The sequence below is a fragment of the Balaenoptera ricei genome, chromosome 8 (assembly GCF_028023285.1).
Source record: "Balaenoptera ricei isolate mBalRic1 chromosome 8, mBalRic1.hap2, whole genome shotgun sequence".
Taxonomy (NCBI): domain Eukaryota; kingdom Metazoa; phylum Chordata; class Mammalia; order Artiodactyla; family Balaenopteridae; genus Balaenoptera; species Balaenoptera ricei.
Genome location: NC_082646.1, coordinates 57,119,642 through 57,137,743, shown reverse-complemented (window position 1 = coordinate 57,137,743; position 18,102 = coordinate 57,119,642). Strand labels below are relative to the sequence as shown.

At 48.0% G+C, this 18,102-nt stretch overlaps 2 protein-coding genes across 4 annotated transcripts in view; one reads left to right on the top strand and one right to left on the bottom strand.

Annotated features, from left to right (window-relative positions):
* Nucleotides 1–2,025: 2,025 nt before the first annotated feature.
* KCTD21 (potassium channel tetramerization domain containing 21) lies at nucleotides 2,026–17,450 on the bottom strand. 2 transcript variants are annotated; one of them, XM_059930717.1, is made up of 2 exons: nucleotides 17,385–17,450; nucleotides 2,026–4,979 (listed from the first exon to the last, which is right to left on the bottom strand). In XM_059930717.1, the coding sequence occupies exon 2, from the start codon at nucleotides 4,947–4,949 to the stop codon at nucleotides 4,167–4,169; it is 783 nt and encodes a 260-aa protein (XP_059786700.1). In that variant the 5' UTR covers nucleotides 4,950–4,979; nucleotides 17,385–17,450; the 3' UTR covers nucleotides 2,026–4,166. The 2 variants fall into 2 exon arrangements, with proteins under 2 accessions (XP_059786700.1, XP_059786701.1); XM_059930718.1 differs by lacking the exon at nucleotides 17,385–17,450 and adding an exon at nucleotides 17,300–17,351.
* Nucleotides 10,982–18,102, top strand: part of USP35 (ubiquitin specific peptidase 35) — an 89,354-nt gene continuing 82,233 nt past the window's right edge. Inside the window, exons 1-2 of one of the 2 annotated variants that reach the window (XM_059930714.1) lie at nucleotides 10,982–11,062; nucleotides 11,871–11,898. The gene's annotated coding sequence lies outside the window, so the exon portion shown is untranslated. Of the gene's footprint in view, nucleotides 11,063–11,870; nucleotides 11,899–17,655; nucleotides 17,972–18,102 lie in introns of those variants that run through there. The other variant, XM_059930713.1, reaches the window with a different exon arrangement.

Here is an 18,102-nt window from a genome sequence, read left to right as displayed (position 1 = left end):
AGGGACTGACATAAGAATGGGATAGAACACTCTAGGGCTGTCAGTTAACTGGGAAATGTTGATAAAGGTTTTGAAATACTACCAAATACATATATTGGGGTGGGAGGGCCAGGGAAGTTGGTGGAAAATAGGTCCAGGAGAGGGGGCAGTGAGGTCAGACACACCTGATTGGGCATGTACTCCCTGCCCAGAAGTCAGAGCTAAGCAGTGGCACCACAGAGCTTGTTTTGTTGTCCTTTGTGTCGGGTGGGGTTCTGGGTACCAGGGGTTGCTCAGTGATCCTCTGGTTTCCATAGGCCAACTTTTCTCTTCAGGGCCCCCCTTGGTCCCTGTGCCCCAGACTGGGGTGAGCATGTCACCAGACTGTCTCCATAGCTGTCTGGTGCCACACTGTCCTGAAGGTTCTGAAGGAGACTGAGGTCACAGGGCTGTCTGGATAGACGGAGCTGCCAGAGCCAGGACCCCACAAGGCCTGGAAAGAAGCCTGGGCCCCTCCCTTTGATGGGCCAGTTATCAAGGTTGTTTTGCTCTGCAAGATGATCACGGGGTCTCATTTCCCTGCCAACTGCCCAACCAGCCCTGAGCCCTGTGGGATATAGGCAGACTCAGGTGGTCAGTGTGAACAGACCACAGTTCAGGAAAGGGATGGGCTGGTGCTCTGGACACATAAGAAATTGGCCTAGGCTGATCTTGGCTATGCCTCCATTTACAGTAGCCTGTTTTAGGAGTAATTTGTAAAAGAAAGCTGGAAGTTTGGGGTGAACAAAGGTGCAGTTACAAAAGCGCTATGTTTTAGGCCACATAGCAGTTTACAAAGCAGAGTGACCACATCCTAGCCTGGGGGGCTGTGTAGGGCACTGAGGTCTTGGCAAGGGGGGTGCCATGGCCACCTCTGCACAGGGAGCTCTGGCCCAAAGACAGAACCTAGCATCAGAAGGCTTGCCCTTCATAAAAGGGCAAAGAGCTTTAGGAGGTGCCTGAGGTGACAGCTACTGCTGACCTTCCAGCATGCAGGGGCCCTGTTTGGTGGCAGGTCTCACCAAGTGGTCACGCCAAAGTGCCTTAGGGTTCCCTGGAGAGCACCCTCCCTGACCATCCCTCTGCATGCCTCGGGGAGGAACAGAGAGCTGACAAGGTCGTGTGCCCAGAATTGCCCTTTAGTTGGGACAAAGCTCTCAGCTGTGCAAAAGGCTAAATAAACTGAGTCCGGTTGAGATCACGGACCACCACTGCGTCTCGCTCCGGGCAGCTAGGGGCTCATGACAAGAATCACATGCCTGCCTCCCAGCCCACCCCGACTCACTGGTCCTCTGGGATGGTGCCGCCTGCGGGCTCAGTATCTCTCTGTTGCACCGAGCAGGTGGCTGCACTCACCTGAGGGAGACGTGCACAGTGAGGACCCTGCGTGTACTGCCTGTGGCTCCCTTTGTGCGGGCGCCCTGCGTGCAGCCTCACCTGCATGGCTCCCGGGCCTCGGCTCATGGCGTTTCCAGTGCCCACGGTGCCCTCCTTTGCTCAGTTTGTTACCATCCAACCTACCCTTAAAGGCCCAGCTCGATCATCCATTATGCCCTGAGAACTAAGCTTGCTTTCCCCAAGTTCCCACAGCACACTGTGTGGCCCTCTAAGCTCTTCCAGACTAAACTTATCTGTGGCTGTTCCCATCCTCAGGGACCATACACCAGGTGCCCCAGAAGGCTTGTTAAATTGTTATATGCTCATGGTGTCTCCTGCATGACAGTCCATCATTACTCCTAAAAGAGCAAACATTTATTGAGCTCCTATGGGCCAGGCCTAGCTAGGAATTTTCACATACACAACCAAGTCACAGAACACTAGGAGGTGGGGTTGTTATCTGATGAGGAAACAAATCAGGGAGGCCCAGGGACTTGTTCAAGGTTACACAGCAAGCGATGGAGCCAGAATTCAGACCCAGGTCAGGTTGATTCCAAAGCCAAGGTTTTTTCCCTTATATGTAGACACAAAATAATAACAACCATTTATCAATTATACTGTATTCTCACATAAATTATTTCATTTGATCCTCACAACAGCCCTGTGAGGTAGGTAGGCTAATGTGTTACTGTTATGCACATTTCACAGATGAAGAAACAGAGGTGGCTCAGTGAGGTAAGTGACTTGCATGAAGTCACACAGCAAATTAGTGGCTTCACAGGACCTGTGCTTTCTCTAAAGTCAAGCTGCTTGAATTAAGAAGCACCAAAAAGATGGAGAAAGAATTTTTATGGAAAAGAAAAAGAGACAGTGGTGATTTATGAGATTTCTTCCTTAAACTGTTCTGCTATGGTCACAGCTTCTGCTGGCTGGTCTAAATTGGGTTCTCCTGAGTGGCTTTTCTGAATACCATTGGCCTGGTGGCATGGGACAGTTATCAGAGACTCCTGGGTCCCACTGTAGGGGGGAAAAGACCTTTATTACCTAAGGGATGTGGCCTTGCCCACAGCCCAGCATACAAGCTCCCTATTCACAGGGCGTAACTGTGGGAAGCCCCTTCCTCGGACCATCCCCTGGAGGCACCTGTGGCACCAGACTTCTCTGGCTCTGTCTGAGGGCCCCTGCACAGTGGGGAAGATTCTGGGACCCCCAAGGCCACCCTCACGCCAGGGATGAATCATAATGTGCAGCTCTGAGACATGCACTGCTCATCACTCCCTGGGAAGTGGCGGCTCAGGGTCTCACCCCAAGGAGGTCCATGGGCTGGTTATGCCCAGAAACTACTGCAGGGGAAGCCCACATCCTCAGAGCAGTGTTTTAAGGGCTGGACGCTTACTCCAAGGGCAATGTTATGGTTCAGATCACTCCCAGGCTCCTTGTTACACATTGCCAAGACCCTGGTCTCCTTCCTCTGGGGCAGCAATCTTCAAACTCAACAGAAGATGGTCAAAAGCTATGCACAGTCATGTCTGGGGAGGAGGGAGGGTCACAAATGAAGCAAACCCACAACAAAATGGGGATGACTTACAGGGAATGAAAGGGGCTAACCTTGGTTCTGAAGACAAATCCTGAGAGGAATCCTAATACCGAGTAATAATATTTTCAAAATAGGTATCTGGCCTCTCAAAGTGAACTATTTTGAAAGAGAAAATACACATTTGGGTGAGAAGGAAGGTCTACCAGGACCAGAAAATGGTTGTGGAAGGACAGGTTTCAGCTCAATATAAGGAAGGACTTTCTAACAGCCAACTATGGCAGAGGCTGGCCTTGGGGATGACGAACTTCCTGTCACTGAGGGTATGCAAGCAGGGATAGTTGATCTCCTGAAGGTACTGGGGAGAAGCCCTCAGCCGCAAATGCGCTGGGGTGTGCTGGGGGTGTGGGAGGACTGAGCGACTGCTGAATCATTTTCCAACCCTGAGAGTCCATAATATATTTGTTTTAAATGATCTGTTTCAATGACACTTCAACTTCTTGGGGAAAGGATTACAAAAGTCAGGTATCAGGCCACATTATGAAGCGCCTTTCATTGCACTGGCTCCAGATACTTTCAAATCTTCGCAGGGACAGCAGCTTATTTCTGAAGCCGGAAATCCCCAAAGGCCTAGATTTGGCCCAGTCAAGAGGGATATCCCCATCTTCTGAACCCCACCTGGAGGGTAACTCCTCCAGGCCATGCCAGGCTCAAATCCCACCCTCACTACCCACTTCATTTCCAAGCCAGCCAAGCAAGTCCAAGGTTCTGGCCACATCCCAGGGACGGAGGGGCAGGCAGGATGGGAATTTCTGGGTACTTCATGTCCTGGGAAACTAGAGGGAGCCTCTTGTTCTCACCCCATCTCCTCCACCAGAGGCTCTGTTTACAGATGGCTAAGTGAGGCACCGCCTAATGATAGAGAGAGAGCTGGACCCAAGAAAAAACTGCTGTTCCTTTGTCTAGCCAAGAAGTCCTCCTGTGGCCTCCTTTAGGACATGTTGGCAGACTATTCACTTAGAGCAAACTGCCCATCCCCAGCTCAAAGTAGCAAGGAAAAAGGTGGCTCTGTCAAGAGGACATGTGGATTCCTACAGGTGGACTGCATCACGGGGGAAATCAAGTCCTGCTACACGATTAATACAGGTTAGTACAGTGGCCGGCCTCACACCACTGGCGAGACACTCTCCAAGATCTTGGCTTTGGGAAGCCCCCCACCAATGTTGCTGGGGTCCTTTTACCTGTACCGTATTAATCGAATAATCTTATTGTTCATAAAATCCACAGCGTGTGGGTGAGAAGAATCGATGCAGAAGCCGTCACTCAGCGCGATCTTCAGCACCTCCTCCATGAAGACCTGGAAGCTGTTGATCTGCTTGTTGGCTGGCACCACCCAGAGCCTCTTGAGGTTCTGCTTGGTGTACTCCTCCTCAGGCAGGCCCTCCACATTGGCCACCCAGTCCAGAGTCAGGTGGTTGGGGTCTTGCAAATGGCTGGTGATGGAGGATAGGTTGCCATTGGAGCAGTAGAAGAGCTTGGAGCCGAGGAGCTTGAGGAAGAGGCAAGAGGTGCTGAAGATGTTGGCGTTGAAGACCTCCATGCTGGAAGAGGAGAGGCTGTAGATCTGGGGTGCCTCACGCACAGTGAAGTGGACCGTCTGCACACGCTGGTTCAGCGTGATGTTGAGCATGGCATTCTTCTCGGCCTTGGACAGCTCCACCTCCTTCTCCTGCAGGGCCTCAATCAGGGGCTGCACCTGGTAGAAGTCAGCCTCCCTGCGGAGCAGGCCCATCTCCTGGAAGTCCTCGGGCAAGTCCAGGTGGGAGGTTCGCAGGAAGTTGAGGATGTAGCGGAACACTTTGCCATCACGGTCAATGAAGCAGTGGCCCTGGCTGTCCCTCTTGGTGGGCATCTTCCCGCTGAACATGGCGCCCAGCATGGAGTCAGGGAAGCTGGTCAACGTTGCCAGTGAGGTTGTATAGAGCTTCCCCCCGACATTCAGCGTGATGGGGTCGGACATGGCAGGAGGCTGGGGTGCTGGAAAGTAGTACTACAGAGAGAGGTAAGTAAGAAATGACCATTACCTAACCATATCTGATATCTTAGTTTGTTGGGGCTGGTATAACAGAATACTGTAGACTGGGTGGCTTAAGTAACAAACATTTATTTCTCACAGTTCTGGAGGCTGGGAAGTTGAGGATCAAGGTAGGGGCAGATCTGATGTCTGATGAGGGTTGTCTTCTCACTGTGTCCTAATATGGCAGAAGGGGCAAGAGAGCTCTCTGGAATCTCTTTTATAAGGGCAGTAATCTTGTTCATGAGGGCTCCACCCTCATGACCTAATCTTCCAAAGGCCCCACCTCCTTACGCCATCACATTGGAGGTTGGGATTTCAACATATAATTTTGGGGGACACAAACATTCAGTCCATAACATCTGGGTAGTCACAGTTCTCAATTTCTTATTGTAGGTTCTTGGAGTTGAAACGAATTAATACTTGATGAACAAATGGATGGGTAATAATTGCCACACCGTCTAAAGCATATTAGGTTCACTAGGGAGTTTAAAAAAAAAAAAAAAAAAGAAAGAAATAAAAAGATAAAACAAAGCCTGGGTTCCACCCTCCAGAGATTGTTTTAATTGGCCTGGAATGTGGCCTCAGCATTGGTATTTTTTAAAAGCTGATTCTAAATGTTCAGTTAGGACAGAGAACCACTGGTCTAAGGAAAGAAAGAAAATGTGCCTGGACTGAATGCTATGCTAGCTGCTCTTACGTACATTTGTTTACATTATCCTTTGACATAGACAATATCACCAATCACCCCCACTGTGCAGATAAGGGAAACTGTGTCAGGATTCATTCCCTATGCTCAGACCAGTGAAGGGTCCTTCCAGGATTCAAGCCCAGGTTCCTTTATATGAGAGAGACAAATGTATTCATGCTTATTAGCCAAAGACTGGTCCATTGTAGGTACTTAACAGATGTTCTGAGATTTAGGACTCCAAGCCCTGTGCTCCTTCTGCTGTACCAATGTTGCCTTCTTATTTAATTATTTTTTCCATTTAAAAGAATTCACAACAAATGGCTGTGATTAGTATCACTTCCATCTATCTACCAGGCCCACAATGGGTCACTCAACCTTCTGGATTCTAAGTGACACTCTTTTCTGGATTCTCATCCTCCCATGACAACTTGCCTTGTCATGAAGATGCTCTTGGCTCCTGATGGCCTGCCCTTTCCTACCAGGATGGCACCCCAGCCTCCTCTGAAACTTGCTTTGAGGTCAGCACGAATGTGGGACTCTGCCACCAAGCACCCTTCCTGAAAGCTCTTTACCCACTCCACTCCTTAACAACCCTCCCTCACCATTCCCCCACTGATCTCACAGCCTCTAGTGTCTAGGGCTGGTGTCTCCTTCAACCTGAAGTCTTGGATTCTAACTTTTCTTTAAGGTTCTAGAAATCAGGGGATGTACCTTTTTGGCTTCCAAGACGATACTTTCCCAGGGGCCAACCTGTGGAATGAATTCAGCAATCTTCCTCTAATGTTGGGTGTGGAGGGCACAGGGAGGAATGAGCCCCAGTGCTGCCCTTGAGAAGAGCCCAGGCTGGCAGAGGAGACCACAGCAAGAGGCAGTGAGGGTGCAGTAACAAGAGAAATGTAACAATTACAGCACAGGGAATATTGCTAATATTTTATATAACTTTAAATGGCGTATAATCTATAAAAATTTTGAATTTCTGTGCTGTAAACCTGAAACTAATATTGTAACTCAACTCTACCTCAACAATGAAAGAAAGAAAGAAAAAAAGAAACGGACGGAAGGAAGAGGGGGAAGGGAGGGAGGAAGGAAGGAAGGAAGGAAGGAAGGAAGGAAGGAAGGAAGGAAGATGTACCAAGAGATGTGGGAGTAGGTCTGGAATTAATTCTGGCATGTTTACTGTCCAGATGGGAAAACAGAGGTCCAAGAGGGGGACTTCCCGAAAGTCACCCAGCAGGGGCGGCAAGCGGGCCAGGGCAGTTCTCACTACACACCTGCCTTCTGAGGAGGCTGACTGCACTGAGACCCCCTTACTTCAGAGGGTGGAGGCCATGCTGGGTGTGGAAGATGCTCGGCTGTCCCACCCAACTCTCTGTGGGGAGGGCCCTTTGTAATTCTTTCCCTGTCTAATGGGGCACTTTGATACTGCAGAAAGACATTAACCATCTGGAGTGTCTGAAGAGAAACAAGCCCATGATGAAGTTACAAAATCATCAGCAGAAGCCTGGAGCAGATGGGCTGTGAGACAGTGTTGGAGGGGGTGTCCAACAGAGAGGGGGACGGGGAGGGCTCCGAGGAAGCGGGGGTGGCTGTGCTGAGACCTGCAGCTGAGGCGGATGCTTGGCCTGGGGCCTGAGTCTGACCGATTTTCTCTCCAGGGAGTCCAGGCAGGAGCTGGACCTAGTTTCCAGTCTCTCTTCCTGTTTGATTTAAGGCCCAGGCTCTGTGAAGTGGCTCAGCTCCACGGAAAGAGCAGGCTTAGGCGAGAGAGAGGCTGGGCTGTCTTTCCTGACAGTTCTATGGGCTGCAGACCCCGTATCTCCTAAGCACATTAGTTCTGAAGAGCTCAAAGCACAGGGGTAGGGAAGACAATCAGGAGCCACAGGGCATACCTGGGGGCCCCTGGCTGGGCACCCAAACTCCTATTTTTCTGCTTGCAAAAGCAGCAGAGCACCTGCCTTCCTGCCCCTGAGCCCCTGCCGTGAGGCTCCTGATCATCCGTCCAGGGCAGCACCAGGAGCTGCTGTCAGGGCGGAGGCTGGTTAGAAGGCAGGTCTCCTGATCACAGACCAGGGTGCTCCCTGTGGTATTCTCCCCAGACCCAGGAGTCAGAGGACTCAGCCCTTCAAGCCCCTATTTCCTAGTCACAGTGCCACGGTGTCCACCATGGCAAATCCACAGGCTCTGTTTGAGAGCCACAATGACACAAGGGGGCAGGAACTGGCACCTCGCGGGGCTGAGAAGCTTCATGAATGTGGCAGGCGGGTTTGGCCACGGAGCTCCAGGCCCCCTGTGTACCCAGCTGCCTCTTGGACACCTCCACCTGAATTTTCTATGGGTACCAGAAGCCTCACACAGAATTCCTCTTCCCCAGAACCTGATGTTAATTCTTCTTAGCCACCCATCTGCCTGAGCCTGAGAGGCAGCCCTGACTCCGCATCCTAACATTTTTCTCAACTGTCCCCTTGTACCTGTCCCTATGGCAACTCCTGGAGCTCAGGCCTCATCCCCGCTCCCCCAACATCCTCACTTGGCTCCCTTCTGCCTTTCTGTCCACCTTCCATTTTAGTTTGCAGGCTGATCTTCCTGACATAGTACTGCCTGCTCTAACCACCCTGCTCATCCAATCTCACCTCTAATCCTGCCTCTCCCCACACTCTATGCTCCGGGACTCCTGACACCTCCGCATCCGCCCTCACCTGCCCTGCCTTTGCTCTCCTCGTACCACCCTTCTTCACTTTCTCCACCATCTCTGCAGTCAATCTGTAAGGCCCAGCCTATGAGTCACTGCCTCGATAAGGCAGTCCCCAGATCTCTACCTTCCCAGCTCTCCTCTTGGGGTTTCTGGTCCCTTGCACAGCCCACCATTCCATCATGTAATGATCTGCTTTGCATATGGCCCTCCTCCCTGGCTTTCTCAAGATGAAGATCACTGGATATCCGTATGCAAAAAGAGAACCTCAGCTCATATCTTGTAACATATATGAAAATTAACTCAAAATGGATCACAGACCTAAACGTAAACTCTTTTTAAAACTATAAGACTTCTAGGAGAAAATCTTTGTGACTTTCTGTTAGGCAAAGATTTCTTAGATAGGACCTAAGAGGCACAAATCATAGAAAATTTAATAAACTAGACTTTATCCAAATGAAAAACTTCTCCTCTTCGAAAGACACTGTTAAAAAAAATGAAAATGAGGGCTTCCCTTGTGGCGCAGTGGTTGAGAATCTGCCTGCCAATTCAGGGGACACGGGTTCAAGCCCTGGTCCGGGAAGATCCCACATGCCGCAGAGCAACTAAGCCCGTGCACCACAACTACTGAGCCTGCGCTCTAGAGCCCGCGAGCCACAACTACTGAAGCCCCCGTGCCACAACTAGTGAGCCTGCGCTCTAGAGCCCGTGCTCCGCAACAAGAGAAGCCGCCGCAATGAGACGCCCGTGCACCGCAACGAAGAGTAGCCCCCGCTCGCCACAACTAGAGAAAGCCCGCGCACAGCAACAAAGACCCAACACAGCCAAAAATAAATACATAAATTTTTAAAAATTATTTTAAAAAAATGAAAATGAGACACAAACTGCAAGAACATATTTGCAAAACACCTATCTGATACATGATTGTTAACCAGAATATATAAAGAACTCTCAAAACTCAGTAAGAAAATAAACAACCCAACTGAAAAGTGGGCAAAAGATCTGAAGAAGCACCTTCACTGAGAAGATATATAGATGACAAATAATCACATGAAAAGATGCTTGGTATCCTTAGTCATTAGGGACATGAAAATTAAAACCACAGTATACCTATTACAATGGCTCAAATGAAAAATGTGACAATACCAAATGCTGATAAGTACACAGAACAATGGAAATTCTTATATATTGCCAGTGAGAATGCAAAATGGTGCAACCACAGGAGAAAACAGTTTTTGGCATCCAGTTACCACATGACCCATCAATCCTACTCCTAGATATTTATCCCAGAGAAATGAAGACACATGTCCATGCAAAAACCCATGTGTGAATGATTATAGTAGCTTTATTTGGAATTGCCCAATCCCAGAAACTAAAATGTAAATGATAAACAAATTGTGGTACATCCATACAATGGAATATGACTCAGCAATATAAAGGAACTAGCTACTGACACACACCACAACACAGAAGAATCTCAAAAGCATTCTATTAAGTGAAAGCAGCCTGCCTCAAAAGGCTACATGGCATATGATTTTATTTATACAACATTCTGGAAAAGACAAAACTAGAGAGACAGAAATCAGATCAGTGACTGGAGAGGCTAGGGGTCAGACTGGCTACAAACAGGCATGAAGGAATATTTTGGAGTGACGGAAATATTCTATATCTCGATGTGCTGGTAGACAAATGACTGTATAAAGATTATAAAAATTCATATAACTGTATACCTACAAAGGGTGACTTTTACTGCACATAAATTATGCCTTCATAAACTGGGAAAAAAATCAAGACTGTGACTGTGTCACGGACAATACAATACACTAGGTTATGACCAGTTTTATATATATAGTGTTGTGAAACTTTTGTTTCCTTTGTGTGTGTGTGTGAGAGAGAGAGAGACACACACAGATAGGAAGAGGAACTGGATTGTGATATAGAGTGTACCTTCATACTGTGGGTTGTCATAAAAATTGTTTGTGAAAACCACTGCCTAGTTTGTGATCTCTGTGAGAGCAGTGTCCCTGCGTATTCACTGCCTAGCACACAGTAGGTGCTGGGGGGACTCGGGTAGGGGCTGAGAGAGGAAGGAATGAACATGCACTGAGCATTCCACTACATCCGAGGCCTTTACACCCATCAGCCCTTTTAATTCATATAGCAATCCTACAAAGCAGGCATCATTCTGTTTGGCAGACAGGAAAGAGAGACTCAGAAAGACTGAGGACTTGCCCAGGACACACAGCCAGCCAGTGGAAAGCTCAGTCTCTTCCCACTGCACAGGTTGCTGAGAGTTGTAATAGCAACAAAAGGATGTTTAATAGCTTCAGCAAGTGTGAGAATCCCTGAAGTAGCCTTTTAAAATACTGCTATGCAGCTTGCTTGACAAGACACTAGCTACCACCTGCTGAGCACAACACCTCCTGCTTTTATAATGCTTCGCCTAACACATGGTAGCATTTTATTTATTTTTAATAAAAATATATAGAAAAGTACAGAGGATGATACTCTTGTGCTGATTCAGTACATGCATTACCTCATTTGATGTCTTTACAAGCACTGTGTGAGATAGATGCTATTATCTCTATTTTACAGATAAGGAAACTGAGGCTCAGAAAGGTTAAAAGACTGCTCAAGGTTACAGAGCTAGTCACTGGAGGAGCTGCGATCTGAATCCAGGTCAGTGTGAGTCCAACACCTCTGACAGTTTACCCTTCCCACCTTGAGGTCCCGGTGTGAGTGGGAGATGCATACTCCCTTATTCTCTGTCCAGATCAGACTGGGGTAGGTCTTTCGGCAGCTAGTTCATGGCTGGCCTGGGACTCTGCCCACTCACATCTGAGGATATGGGGACAGGATCCTGGATGGCCTGGAGCCCCTCCATAGCTGACACACCCCAAGTCCACTAGAGGTCTATACCCTTCTATTTTAATACCAACTCATGATGCCTAATGACAAAGCAGCAAAACACAAAAAGCCAGGTTTTTAAAAGCCAGATTAGAAAAGATGAATGAGAATGCAAACTGAACCACGAAGTAGGAGATAAAAGAAACCCTACCACTGTGTCTGAACAAATAATTTTTCTTAAGCAGGAGACTTTCCAAGTCCGCCTCTCTACTTGAAAAGAACCAAGAAAAAGATCAGCCCATTTCCCTCTCTGAGAAAACCAGGAAATTATGCCATGCGGATCCTCAGACCATCTGACTGGGCAGGGAAGGCCAGGGGGCCTGGGAACTTGGGAGTTGGCTGGAAATTCTCTCCTCCCTGAAATGGGTCTGTGGCCAAAACGAGGGGTGGTGGATCTTAAGGCCCAGCCTGGTACCATGTGAAGGGCCAATCCCAGTCTGGGGCCTGAAAAATCACCCGGTTGCAACCTCTAATTGTAACAAAGGAAACAGAATTCTTTGAGTAGGTGTCCCATAAGAAAGGGCAGTCAAGACATCGCTCTAGAGAGTCCTACTTTAAAACTATGTCTCCATTCCTGCAGGCCTCACGAGGGACACAGCTATTGCCCGGTGAGTACTTATTGGGTACCCTACCTGTGCTAGGTGCATTATACACATTAGCTCATTTAATCCTCGTAACATTCCTTTGAGGAAAGTATTATCTTTACTTAACAAATGAGAACCTGAGGCTCTAAGAGGTAGGTAACTTGCCCAAAGAAAGCAGTGCAGAGCCAGGATTCAAGCCTAGGCCTGTCTGACTGCCATGCTCTGAATGACTTCCTTGGGAATTCAGCAGCCAAACCCCTTGGAGAGTTTTGTCACTTGTCCCCTCCTACCTCCTACCAGGTGCTCTCAAACTTGCCCCTCAATTTGATTCTGACCTACATGAGACCAGTGCACAGAGAATCAACATTTCCTGAGCACTGAGGACATGCCCCGAGCTATGTGAGGCATTTTCCTGTAGATTATCTCATTACAGCACCACACCGAGGCTGTGAGGTAGGTATGATCATCATCCCAATTTTCTGGATTATAAAACTGAAGCACAGAATGGTGAAGACAGCTGCTTAAGATCTCACAGCTAGAGGTAACAGAGCTAGAATTCCAAGTGAGGTCTCTCTTCAAAGCCTGTGCCCCCTTCAGAAACAAAGCTATGACATTTTATTAAGAAGCATAAACAGGATTTGAATAAAGAGAGACCTGTGATGATTCTGAGAGGGAATATCTTAAAGTTGTTCTTCTAAAATTAATTACAGTTGTTAGCCTATCCTAGTCCAACTCCCAAAAGTATTTTTTGAAAAGATTAAAAAAAAAAAAAAAGATTAAAATCTTATTTTGGAAAAATTGGTGAGTGATAACCTGAAAGAATATTTGAAAAAGCATAATATATCTTAGTTTAATGTAGGAAATCAGACTATAAGGCAATGAACTATGGTATTAAGACAATGAAAAGGGGAAGGAATTTTGTAATAAATGTGTTGAAAAGACTGATTAGCAATTTAAAAAAATAAATATATATTGATCCTTATAACAACTCTGGGATGCAGGCAGGACAGATCACATTATCTTTATTTCACAAACCAAGGAAGATGAGTCCCTGGCCCAGGGCTTTGTGTCCATTCTTGACCTCTGAGTCACAGCCTCTGGGAGGTTCCAGGTTTGGACACTGCTCAGAGGACCAGTCCTTTGGAGGCAGCCTGGGGTCTTCTCTAACCCGGGTCCTGAGCAAGAGACTGAACCCAGACACAGAGGTCCTAGCCAACAGCCCATACACTCACAGAGCCTTAGCACAGGCAAGGGCTCTTTCTGTGCAATTCCCTATATTACTGCTCACTGAGCTTCCATAATGAAGCTATTTTACATGCAATCTACTCCTTTTACACAGTGAGGACCAATTGTTTTAACAATGAATCTACAAGGCATTGATAATTATCTATCTATCCATCCATCCATCTATCAATCATTTCTTAGCTCTGCTCAAGAGCCTAGCAATGATACCCAAGTAGCAATGAGCACACCTGACCCCAGATCTTGTTTTTTAAACGTTGTCTCCTACAAAAAGAAACCAGGGCTTCCTGGAGGAACTGATGATTCCAGTACTTCCAGTACTTTGACAGGAAAAGTTCAAGGTGAGCCTGGAACATCTCTTTCCAGACAGCAAAGAAGAAATCAAAGATTACTGAGGTGAAGTCAAAAGAACGCAGATCTGCAGATCTTAAACGTTCTCATCACAAGAAAAAAAAATTTTGTAACTATGTGTGGTGACCATTTTGCAATATATACACATATCAAATCATGTTTACACCTAAAATGAATACAATGTTATACGTCAATTATATCTCCCCCCCCAAAAAAAAACCCAAAACAAAAACCAAAACACAGGAGCAGACCTGAAGGGACTCTCCTTGGCCAAATTTGGGATAATTTGAACGCCAAAAAGATTAATGATGATAATAGGTTATAACACATTGAGTTAAAAAAAATAATCATGAGTCTATGTTACTCCAAAAAGAAAAAAGAGAGGGACAGGAGAGGGAATGAGAAAGACAAACACACACACACACACACACACACACACACACACACACACAGAAAAAGTTATTCTGTAACAAAGAATACCAGCTAATAAGTATACAAAGAATGACATGATTAGCAAATTACCATTTTGCAACCCTCAATGTTGCTATTCAGGCAAGGATCATCAACAGATGTGGAGTGAAAGGCGATCCTGGACACATAATTCCGACAGTTTCAAAGAATCACTCTACAGACTACTTGTTCGTTACAAGAGGGAAAAACTTACCCTTTTATAGAGAGATCAGGCTGTTATGACCTTATCCAATAATCAAACTTAGCATTCATGGATAGTAGGACTCTGGTATCATATGCCTCCTAATGTGATTCAATAAGTACACAACATTGCCGGAAAAAACAAAAACAAAAAAACCAAACTGAACCCAATTATTTATAAAATAAGTTTAAACAGGTAGAGGGGCTCTATCTAGATTAAATGAGTTGCTTAAAGAGATATAATTAAATGCAATGAATGAATCTTGACTGTATCTGATTAAAAAAATATATGAGATTTTTTTGGCAGTTGGAGAAATTTGAATCTCAACTGTTTATTAGACAATATTGAGTTCTTGCTAATTTTCTTAGGTATGATAACGGTGTTACGGTGTTATGGTTATGTTGCAAAATGTTATAATTAGGAGGTACATGCTGAAGAATTTAGGGGCCAAGTGTGGAGATGCCTATAACTTTTCAATAGCTTAGCAAAAAATGTGCATGTGTAAAAGCAAAATCGGCAATGTGAATTGGTGCATCTAGGTGAAAGGCTATTCTTTAAACATTTCTGTAGGATTGAAAATTCTAAAAATATTTTTATTTTGAAGGAAGGGGCAAGAAAAGAACACTTGCCTCCTGGGACTGTAGATGTAAAGTTCCAGTCAGTGTGCCTGGCCCCAATAAATAGCCAGATTCCATAAATATTAGATGTTATTACTACTACTAAGAAGCATTAACATCTCATGATGTTCTCCTGACATCTCAGTGCTCTGGAGGAAGCCAACCAGGGCTTAGCTAAAATAGCCCGCAGTCGGTGGAGGGGTTAGAATTTAAATCCGAGTGGTCTTTCTACATAGACTAAACCCCCCACAGAAACCACAACACTAGGCCTGCCTGTCTCCATGCCGAGATCCAGGCTGGGAGAAGATGACTGTTTAGGACTTGTTTCCCCTGCTTTCTCCTGAACCCAGAGTCTCTGCTACTACAGCAGAAAAGAAACTCCTGTCATAGCTTACCAAGAATGTTAACAAAGAGGGGACACTTCTGGACCTCAAAGATGTGGATGGCCAGAAAAAACTGTAGGGGCTTTGTGGGGAGAGGAAAGTACATGGGCTTTGGCATCACCTGGGCCTACGTTTGAATCAGGCTCTGCCCCTTTATTAGCTGTGTGGCCCTAGACCAATTCTTGGGCATATGATGGTGATCATAATAACAACAATAGCAGTAATAAAAATGGCTGACACTTACTGAGCAGTTACTATTGTGCTATGCACTTTATGCATGTTAATCTCATAGATGAAGGTGCTTATTATTATCCCTACTTCATAGACCATGCCAGGCCCTCTCCTATCTCTGCAGTTTGGCATCTGCTATCCCTCCCTCTGCCTACACTGTGAAGAAAATGCCAGTCATCTGCCAGGCCCCTCAGCTGCAATTCATTCTTCCCTTCTTTGCATCTCCACAGCATTTTATTCTCAGTCCTTACCAAGGCCCACTTTCCTTAAGTAAATGGGTGCCTGGCCACCCTGTTAGGACAGGGATCTCCCCTCTCTGTACCCCAAGAAGTAGGCAGGAAGGGGAAGGGGGACAACTCCTCCCATTTAGTCAGATCCATTTTCCTAGTCCCAGACTCTCATCTACCAATAGGGAGGTTTACCAATCTCTCCTGAATTTTTAAAACTTTTTATTTTGAAATAGTCTCTTGAATTTTTAATTTGGAATCTGAGGTACAGGGCAAGGCCCAGGTAATTATGTGGAGGTAAATATAAGAACTCCCACTGTGTAGGGGATGGATAGAACATAGTTGGGTTAATTTCAAGGATGACAACACTCAAAGTGAGTAATGTGTCTCCCAATAAACTGGAGCAGTCTTCCCCACCTTATGCAGCCCACCAGATAAAGACTCTGGCTCACAGCCCTGGGGACTATCTGGGGGCACCACCCTTCCTGGCCTCCCCCAACACCCAACAGCTGTATCTTTAGCCCTGTTTTGCCCAGTTCATATCTCTAAGAAGCTCACAGGCTGCTCCATTATGCCCACACCACAGAGAGAAAAGGTGCTTCCCAGACTCAGGTGACACACATGGACCCCTAAAGGAGTTGGCCAACTGGGAAAAGTGGGCTGGAGAAGGGAAGCCACCTGACCTGGCTTGCACAGCAAAGTATTCTTTCATCCGGTGCAGACTTCCAATAACTATCACCATCCCCCACCCTCTTCCAGTATTTTCCTTCATCCTCTTGGCTCACCCTCAGGCTTCACCTTGTGGTTTTCCTCAGGCCCAAGCACCTCATTTTGACCACTCTTCCTTATGGTCTTCCTGCTCCTCACAACAAGGATAATTTATAAACAAATGGCTTTCAAATCCATCGCCTCATTTCATCCTAACAATAAGCATAGGAGGGTTGCCTTAGGTTGGCACTGAGAAGGGTTGAGGAAGATGGTCCTGTCACACAACCTGTTAAGGGCAGGACATGGACACTTTTGTCTGTTTCCTGCCATTCACTACAGATTAAACCTCTACCTCCGTGCAGTGCAGGGAAAAAAAGCAGGCTCCTTGGCGTAAGGAATCCTGGGTGGCTTTAGGCAAGTCACTTTACTTCTCTGAGCCTCAGGTTCCTCAACTGTAAAGAGGTATGGTGCTGTCTTCACAGGGTGTGAATTGAATGAGCCCATATATGTGACGCAGAGTTCATGGGATGGGCTCTTTACTTCTAGTCACAAGGAAAGAAAGGTGTTCTGTGCATCCACAGGCATTTGCCCATTCGGGCAACCTCTTACCCAAACGATATCAGCGCTGCTGACACTGGGCTTTCCAGGGCCGAGAGGGATCCTTTTCATCTTTGCGTCTCCACCCCTCCCTCCCCAATGCTTTTCGGCCCATTCCACCCAATCCGTCCCAGGCTTGCCTCATTGGCTTTCTCAGCATCCACTCCGCAGCCCCTTCTCCGATCTCACGCGTGTTCTCCTTATCTAGAGACCCCGCCCCTCCATGCCCCACCCACCAGACTCCTCCCACAGTCTCGGCCCTTATTATCCGGGCTTTTCTTACTATCACCAGCCATCCAGGCTCCTTCCACCCGCTCCGCCCCTTCTTCTCCATAAACGTCCCCTCCCCCCAAGCCACGGGCGTTGCTATCCCCATTGCACAGATGAGAATGGCGAGGCTAGGGTAGGCTAGCTGACCTCTCGTGGTAGGACAGGTGCCCAGGTGGGCCGTTCCCTCACCAGCAGTCCCTGCGCCCCGTGCCCCCGGCCGCGCCGCACCCACCTCCTGCCCTCGCTCGGCAACCTCCCCTCCGCGGGCGGCCAGCGCAGCTTTGCGAGGGGGGCGGAGGGCCGGAGCTCAGCCTAGGGGCGTGGCGGCCCGGGACCCGCGCGCTGCGCTCGGGAACTTGTAGTCCTCCATGGGCTCTTTGCAGCTCGGCGCGCTGAGTGAGAACTCCATCTCCCAGGAGGCATTGCAGTTAGCCGTCCAGCTCCGACCCCGCCCCCGCCAGCGTTCAGGCCGGCTGGCCTTAAAGGGGACGCGGCCCGAGTGGCTGCTCGCGGGGTGGCCCCCGCTCCGGCTCCGCCCCGTTTCCCGCACCTCGCCCCTCCCCCCCACTTCGTCCCGCAGCCCCGTGGCCGCGCCGCTGAGTTGGGCTCCCCTGTTCCAGACTTGTGCAGAGCGGGTGGAGAGGTTGGGCTTTTCAGTGGAAGCAGCATCCCTGCCGTCTGGGACCTGGCGGAGGGTGTCCCCACTCTGGGGGAAGCAAAGGACCCGCCCTGACCTAGCCTGGACCAGCCTGGTCCTGCCCGGCCTGAGCGCCCCGCCCAGGAGCTGACTCGGAGGCAGGGGCCACTGGGGTTCCAGAGGTAAGGGGGCTGGGGCGTGTGTGTAGCTTGGGGGGAGGGAGTGTCTGCACCCAGATGGTTCGAGAGCCCGGACGCGCGCGTAGGGCTTTTAGAGTCCGGGGCTGGGAGGCGGGATGTCTAGGTGCATACTG